General features: G+C 43.1%; 1 protein-coding gene across 1 annotated transcript in view; it reads right to left on the bottom strand.

The window, feature by feature from the left end:
* Nucleotides 1–5,780: 5,780 nt before the first annotated feature.
* Nucleotides 5,781–8,975, bottom strand: part of kcnh8 (potassium voltage-gated channel, subfamily H (eag-related), member 8) — a 46,866-nt gene continuing 43,671 nt past the window's right edge. The window contains exon 16 of the mRNA XM_018666668.2: nt 5,781–8,060. Coding sequence (XP_018522184.1) covers nt 7,491–8,060 — 570 coding nt within the window. The 3' untranslated portion in view covers nt 5,781–7,490. The remainder of the gene's footprint in view (nt 8,061–8,975) is intronic.

Below are 8,975 nucleotides of genomic sequence, written 5' to 3'. Positions count from 1 at the left end.
ACAGGAGCTGCGAGACGTTGTTACTCCATCACTATTTGACTGTCTCGAATTCTCCTTCTCCTGAGTCTTGTCTTCTCTTGCACTCCTCCCTGCTCTGAAACTGTCCTCCTTCTCTGTTGCTGTACACAAACTTCCGCCTGCCCTCGCCTCCCCCCTGTCTCCCATCACTCGCATCTTCCACCTCTTCTCCATGCTGAGATGAGTGTCAACCACTGAATTACTGCTTTTTCTTCTTCCCCACCCCCCACCCCTCTCTCCCAAATACACACATATAAACACACACATCTTCCAAAGAGGCAGCGTGACTCAGATGGATGATCGGCTGCATGCGGTGCAGGAAGCTGTGGCCTCTTTATGAAGACCAATGGGGCTATTTCACCCAGGACGGAGGTGGCTGTACTTACTGTGCTGTGCCTCAAAGAGCCTTGGGTCTTCTTTACACAGACACTGTTGTTTCCAGTGATTCGTAATGTGCTTGCTGTGCAATTAGGTCCGTGTGGATAGGCCTTGGGAACCGGGGCTGACACTGAGCAGAGATTAAGTACATTAAAATGTGACAAAAACTTGGCTTGCAGCAGCAATTAAGGTCAGAGACAAAAACGGCTTTTGGACATCTCATTTAGAAAGTTCCTGGTGACACTTTATAAGGGCACCCTTTAAAATCCGAGTCAGTGTTTCAATAATACCTTTATTTCTGTAACACATTGCATAATTTAAAACCCCTTGTTCAAGTCAAACATATTAGGAATTGCTCTCTTGAGAGAATATAGGCAGTAGTCATATACCTATCTACCATTACACCTATATATTACTACTAAATATAAATAGTTAAAAACACAGGTGATCAAAGTATAACTGAATAAACAAAGAGTCTGTTACATTTCTAACTTGATTAGATTCACATGACTTACATGTCACAAAAATCATTTTGACTTCATTAGCATCTTAAGTAGTCATGACTTTGTCTGCCTATGACCCCTCACTGAAGTGTTGTACTCTCCTATCATAGTAAGTCTTGAAAACTGACCATGGATGTTGCCTCTTGAGTTTACACTTGGTCCTGTGGGGCGATAGTGATGGTAGCCATTTCTTTCATAGAGCACAGTGACCACTGCAGCTGCAGGCTGAGTATTTCTGAATCCTCAGTGCATCATATGACCTGCAGTTCAAGCTTTGGCCTCTACACCAGCTGCAGCATCAGTCTGGAGCTTGTTCTGATGGCTCACCGCTCACTGTAATAGTGAAACTCATATCATAATCATAACACATTATAATCTACAGCAGTAAAAGCCTGTTTGCTTTTTTGAGTGAAATTGAGTGTGCTGAGTAAATTATTTATGCATCCATGAACAGTCAGGTCTTTCTTTTCAAGGGCCTTGATCAGCAGTGTAGCAACCCTACACTGCCATCACATCGCTGACTGACAAAATAGAGTCAACACACAATGGGCAATGGGCAGTTTAATATTTGGAGAGTTCCTTCAGGCTGTTCGGTGAGTTCCAAACAGAGAAATGTTACAGAAGCTGGTCTGGCAAAAAGGACTAAAAGCAGAAAGTTTCATCTTTGTACTATTTAATCTACCAAATAGCTTAAAAGATCAGCCAAAAGCACAGACATGGACAGCATACAGTATAGGTTAAAAACCAAACACAAACCAGAAAAGTATATGTGGCCATCACCACTGCCACTTGTAAAAATAGTTAAAAAACTTAAGTAACTCTGAAGATCAATTGGATGTAAAAACCCAAAGCTGTCATCCCAACAAAGGTAAAGACTTTAAAACAGTTCAATAAATGGTTTTGAATACACAGGTTTTGAGTGTTGATAATCCATCAGCAAAAATGGGCTATTTGGCTATATCCTGACCAAGAGTAAATAAGATAATAAATTAAGATTACCCACCTCTCTGCTTGTATGATGGAACCATATAAAAGGTATGCATAAACCAGCCATAAAATGAGATGAGATTTGGAACTTATAGTTGTAAGTTATGGTTACGTCTCAGTTGGTGTCAAACAAATGGCCAGAAAAGTAACTGCGGCTCACATACAGGAAACACATCCTGAGACAGCCTATCTTACCAGGTAGTTAAATGTTTTAGCTGACATCTCGGGTTATGAAATAGTCTCTGATTACATAGCTAAAAGGAGGAAGCTGTATTTTGTAATGTCAATTTTTGGCTCGTTATCCCTAGAAAAACACACCACCTCACAACAGCATGGCGAGGTACATCATGTACAGCTGTCAAACAGGGTTTTAAAGGGTAAAATGCAGCCAGGTGTTCATAGACAGTCTTTTTCTATAAATGCCTGAGCATTTTAGTCCAGACTTTTCAACGAGGGATCCTTACATCACTGTTACATCAACACAATGGGAGACAACTATTTACCAAGGGCTCTACATTGTGATGATCCTTCTATCTGCAGCTTAAAAAATGCCAGACTACTCTTGGACAAAAGAGGTAATTTAGCAGCCGTTCCAGTATCCTCACCTGATGAGCATGGTCAGTCCTACACCTCTATGAGAAGAAGCCACCATTAATCTCCTACTTCTGACATGCGCATTGTTCTGCCACCCCTCCCACCACTACCACTTGTACCATAGCACCCAGGGGAGCAGCTCAGACTCATTTATCAAACACACAAGATGTCCTGCAAAGCCCCCCCCCACACGCTTCACACCAATGCAAATATAACTGTTTGAGTGTGCAGCAGCAGCCGCTGTCTCCTGCAGAGTGGAACAGATGAATGTAAAGCCCTTGTGTGGAAAGCTTTATCCGTATTTTACATGTGGACATACACACTTATATATGCACATAGGCACAGACACTTGCTGTACAAGAACATCAGACCACACACATTCAAACACAAACATAATGTCTCTTTGGTCCAGCTCACAGCTTGGCCTTTTTTTTTTTTTTTTTTTGAGGAAACCAGCCTATCAGAGCTCAGAGGGGGCTGAATGGGAAGACACAGCGAGCAGATTTCAACATATCTCCATTATGTCCGTTGAGATGAAAGGAGCAAAATGGACAGATTTTTATTACCTGAGAGAGAAAGTCCTCACCTCTTGCACAGTGATGGTGTTTTTCAGTGCTGAAATCTGGGGCGAGGGACAAGTGAAGAGGCTCTTTTCACAGGGATAAAGTGCTCATTTGAATGGAAGAGTGAGTGTGTGTGTATGTGTGCGTGCTAACACTGCATTTCTGTGTGTGTTCAGATGAAAAGAGTGGACAGGGATGAATAGTTGCTGTATTTGGGTCAGGGCCATCATCAAACAATGTGAATCGAGTGGATTAAACACATACATGGACCCACAGCGAGAGAGTGAATATGAAACACAGACTTATTTATATGTTAAGTATAAAAAGTGAATCTTCAGGTATCAGATCAGTTCATATCTCACCTCTTTTCACAGCCATTTTCTCCTTGTAGAGCTTTTTTCCACCATTCTCTCCTTGTCCTCTGAGTCAGACTCAACTTTAATCGAAAATCATAAGTGGTGGGAAAGAAGAAAGCGCGGACACAAAGGAGGAAGGCAGATGGGCCTGAGTTTGCTAATGACAGATAAAGTGGGAAAGCAGTGAATAAAAGATGAGTTCGCTAGCAGGTGGATAAAATGATGCATAAACAGCCAGGATGGGATTGTCTGTACACCATTAAATATGGATGGGTCTTCGAGACCTGGGGCTAAATAACACAGATGTGCTGGAGGTGCTGCTAAATACACAAATAATCATTCTCAAACACACTCCCACCCACCTGCGAGCACCCTCTCAGTAAAACACACAAGAAATCGTCTAAGTGGGGAATGTTGTGACCACACGTGTATTTAATTACATTTCTATAAAAACATTTACACACATGCAGAAACATAACACACCACAACATGGTTGCGCTTTTATCTCACTGCCACTGTCTCACCTGCATCCCTGCTGAACCCATGTGTAATCCAGTATTCCCCTCACTCCTAACTTCCCCAAAACACAAACACAAGCAGCAGAGCGGTACCTCCTGCAGGTGAGAGCAGCTGGACTTACGATGACAGGTGTGTCAATATGATCCCCAGCACGCATACTTACTCAGTTTTCATCCCCCGGCTACGTCACCAGTGGGACATGATGACTGCTGCGCTTTCACCTCAGATGAACCGTAGCAGCAGCCAACAAAAGGCAGACACACACACATATACACACGTGCATACAAAGCAAATACATACTATTATAAACAGAACGAGGACAGTCTTGCATGGGTTATTAACTTTGTGTGTTTTTGGGAACATGAATATACAGCATGTTTGGGAACAAGCATTCATTCTTGCTTGTATGAACCAAACAACAAATTGTACTTTGGACATTTTAAACACCTGAGCCAGGCTCAGATGCTTGAAGGCGTCTGCTTGTGCTTTTCTGTCACGTCTAAAAATTAATTCTAATTCATAATAATGATGTGCGTTTTTTTGGCCATGCAGCATAGGGATGGCGCCATCGGTCAGTTCACCACTTTGGTCCAGACTGAAATATCTTAATGTTATTGGATGGATTTCCATACAGTTCTGCACACATAACTCATAACTCATAACTCCCTCAATATGAATTTTAATAACTTAGTGGTTTCCCAAATGTTTCCACTAACATCATCATCAGGCCAAAAGGTTTACACTTTTTGTTTTAACACCTGCAAAACTAATAACATTCCCATCAGCCTCAGCTGCCTCAGCTGTACTTGAAACATTAAACCTGCTGAACATCAGTGTTAATGTTGCCATTGTGAGCATATTAGCCTGCTGACATTAGCACGTAGCTCAAAGCATGGTTGTGCCTATGAGCAGCTTGATAGTGCTGCTAAGACGGATGTAGTAAAGTTACATGTTTGTACCTGTACCATGTTTGGTGAAACTGAAGTACATGTATTATCCCATTATTTAATGTGGATTTTAGCAGAATATCACAAAAACCATCACATTCAAAGTACAAATAAGCTTGCAGCCAACATTTGTTTTTCATTCTTTGCCATGGCCATGAAATTGAGCTAATTGAAAATCAGTCTTTACATTGAAAGGGCTCGGTTCTAAATTCAAAAGTTTTGTTTTTAAGATCACTAAATAAATTTTACTGTGAAATGAAAGTGCATGAAAAGTCTGTTATCAGGACATTTTATCAACTGACTACCAAAACCCAATAACTGAGCTAAATAAAGGCCTTCAACAGCCATCAATCAATGCTCTGTACTTGTGGGCTGTGAGGCTGTAAATACTCTGTATATTTGGATTTTCTGAATGAGATGACCTGTGATAACATCTGTCCAGCTTTGACAAATTGTCATTATTATTCCTTTAGCTGTAATAATAATTATATATATTATTATTATTATTATTATTATTATTATTATTACTACTACTACTATTTACATTTTGACCTTAGTCTGTGTATCTGCAATGTTGTCTTTCTCCTACCCCATCCCCCCACCCCCCTCTCTTTCTGTCTAAACCCAACCGGTCGAGGCAAATGGCCGCCCACCTTGAGTCCGGTTCTGCTTGAGGTTTCTGCCTCTTAAAAGGAAGTTTTTCCTTGCCACAGTCGCCTAGTGTTTGCTCATGGTGGGATCTGTTGGGTTTTCTCTGTAAATCTTATAAGATAAAGAGTACGGTCTAGACCTGCTCTATATGTATAGTGCCTCGAGATAACTTCTGTTGTGAATTGGCGCTATATAAATAAAATTTGACTTGACTTGACTTGAAATGCTTCCATGAACGCTGCACAAAAACAAAAAGTCAGGACATAACAGTCATATTTGTCGTTTATTAGCATAACAGGTTTTTTTGTATCTAATAAATATCAAAATGTTAAGGGAAAAAAAGAAGTTTGATTACAGTACATTCCATTTGCAGAGAAGCAGAGTCAAACCTACATGAATCCAAAAGAGAACAGTAGATCTGTCGGGCCGAGAGTTATGACCTCTTTTTTCCTGGTTTAGGATTGCATTGGCTGGTACCAGCAAACAGCACTGCTGCCATAACCTCAGATACAGTAGCATCACTTACTGCCATCCCACACTCTTGCATTCTTTGAGGTAAAAAAATACATCTTTAGTATTGATACATTCATAGAAATATAAAAGCGTCTTTATTTCCTTATTGTGCTTTTATGTGGGAATATTGCCTTCGCTCAGAAAGAGCTGAGAAAATGGATCTCAAGAGTTGGTAACCCTGGGTGACGATTTGGGGAAAACGGCTTATATTGTGGATCGTGAACCAATTTAGTATTGGTGGTTTGCTCCAGGCCACTTCACAACAGGGGCGACTACCTTGTTCCTAAAAATTGCCCAGTTGTTTAAAACTGAGCCCACATCCAATAAATATGCATCAGTAAATGCCAGGTTCAGCTATTAAAAGAATGAACCGTGTTTCCTTTAAATAGATAGATAAATGGCAAGCTGGATTTCCACAGGGTGACATGCAGCATGTTAATGTGTGTCTACAGGCACTACTCAAAAGGCTCCATGTAAAGGCATGCAGAGAGAAAGAGAAAGAAGGAGGGAGAAGGAAGGAGAGAGAGAGAGTGGTAGGTGTATGGAGAGAAAGAGCGGAAAAGAGAAACGGAGAGGGAGAAAGAGTCCCTGTGCTCAGTGTGACAGACGACAGCAGGGGCTGTGCTGCCCGAGGCCTAACACACTCCCCCCGCCCCCACCCCCCCATCACTTCTATAGCCAACTTCTTCCATCCTCTACCCCTCTGCCCCCCATTCCCTGAGGGGCAGCGGTAAAGAGCACAATACGTCCCATGTCTCCGCTCACACCATCCTGTGCTCCCAATACAACCAGCTCCAACCAGCCACGCACTGGTCCAGGAAATCCAGAGCATCAGGCACGGGTTGACTGAGCAAGGAAAGAAGGGTTAAAAGGAGAGGAAATGGCAGAGATAGGTAGGGGGTTGGGAGAAACTATTAACTGCCCCAATCCCCTCCCCTCCTTGTCTCCAAAGCCCAACACCACTATTCATGATGCTTTCTTTTCCTCTGACCAACCCAGCCGACCATCTCTAGCCAGGAGCAAGAAAAGACAGGACAGAAAGAACCCTCCTCCTCCTCCTCCTCCACCATAACCCCCTCTTGTCATCCATTATGGCATAATCCCTGCTGTTGCTCTCTGAAGGAGCCTCAAAGTGGGTGGGTTGTGGGTTGGAGGTGAGCTGTACCCACAGAGCTGCCATCACACTGCTCTGCAGCTGACCCAAACCTCTACATCCTCTCTAACATCACTACGTTTCTATAAGGTAAAGCTAACACACCTAAACCTTCTGTACTTGTTTTCATGCAACTGGATTTTTAAAACACGTGCCTTTAAAACAAAAGGAATCTGAGTTGCGTCCCTGCAAATGTCCTGCAGTGATATGGGCGTGGGGGTGGGGGGACACCCCTGGTTGATCAGTTCAGGAACATATCCCAAAAAAATGTCCTGGAAAAAGTCCTGCAGAGTTCAGATGGAGGGCTGCTACAAACCCCCGGTAGGCTTGTGGTAGGTCCCCTCTAGTCCAATTTGAGGAGGGCACCCAGAGCTCTGATGAGGGCCCTCATCTCCCCCGTCCTGCGGAGGCGGACTGTGCACCCGTGACCTGATGGAGCTGCAAGCCCCGTCTGTGTAGTGGGAAATCTCTGGTGAGCTGAGAGGCGAGGAAGGCATGTGAGGCTGTAATTGAAGGGCTGATGAGTTGGGGGTCGGAGGTGGAGTTGAGCTGGGGTTAGCCGGGTACCCCAGCTGGAGATCCTGGGGTCTGTGTGTGAGGGGGTCCATGTGGCATATAGCACTGTGTTGCAGGGGGACTGTGAGGGGGGAGGAGGGCAGTGACATGGGCGTGTCTGTCCAAACAGAGGCAGTTTGAGATGGTGAAGGGTAAGACTGAGGAGGGTTAGGGTGGGGCAGGTACGTGTGGTGCACCGGCGAGTAGTGCGTTGGGCAGACCACTGGAGGTGGTGGCACTGACGACAAGAGGGTCTCCATGAGTTGAGCCATTCTCTTCATGACTCGTCCAAGGTCAGCCACTTCTCTCCCCAGGGTGCTCACCTGCAGACATAAACACAAACTATCTTTGATTTCAAAAAGAAAGAAATGCCTCATCCATTTAACCACTAGAGGCAAAAAATATGGTACACCACATGGAGACTTACAGCTCATTATGATGCCTAACATGCTTCTAGTAGAAGAGACGGGGGCAAATTCCACAGTTCTCCTGTGTAAAAATACATTCCTTGGTGTATCTCAAGTTAATATGAGGCCTCAGCAGTCACAGAGATTTGGTTGGCTGCTGAATCTCATTAACTGATGTGTATGTTTTACAGGAAACAGAGACTATAGATTTTGTCCTCCTATCACTAGAAGCATGCTAGGAGGGATCTCTTAAAAGGGAACTCAGCTGATTTTACACATCAAAGTGTGTTCACAGATCTTGGGAGTTATGCTGTTGTGTATGTAAAAGAAGTTGTTTAAAGTCTTTTGTGGTTCCAGGTGAAGTGGGATCAAGTCTGATAATTAAGTTAAGTCTGAAATCTAGTTTGTAAATGAAAAAAAAATCTGGGGTTGTGCTTTTAGAAAGAAGTGAGTTTACCAGACCTCTTTAGCCAACCCCTCATCTTTGTTTGAGGCTACAATAGCAGCTACTAGCAACTAGCACCCCAAATATCTGGCCAACCTGCCAACACTTTAGTGTCAATGTGGGTAATGCAGGTGCCAGGTTTTGACAAGGAAGAACAGTGTCTGGAATAAAAAAAGACAGCATCTCTGGGCCTGCTGCACTGATTCAAAAAAACATAGCAAAACAAAACAAAATCTCTCTATCCTGAGTCTGACTGTTACAGCAGTGCAATGCTAAATTGGAGCACTATTTTAATGGTCAGTATGAACAAGAAAAACAGTTTCAGTGCACATGGGGGTACCTGCTGTGTATTTTAAGGTTTTAACTATGAACCTATCCTTAAGGCT

The sequence above is a fragment of the Lates calcarifer genome, linkage group LG3, assembly GCF_001640805.2.
Source record: "Lates calcarifer isolate ASB-BC8 linkage group LG3, TLL_Latcal_v3, whole genome shotgun sequence".
In the NCBI taxonomy this organism is placed as follows: Eukaryota; Metazoa; Chordata; class Actinopteri; family Centropomidae; genus Lates; species Lates calcarifer.
This window is presented reverse-complemented; position numbering and strand designations above follow the sequence as displayed.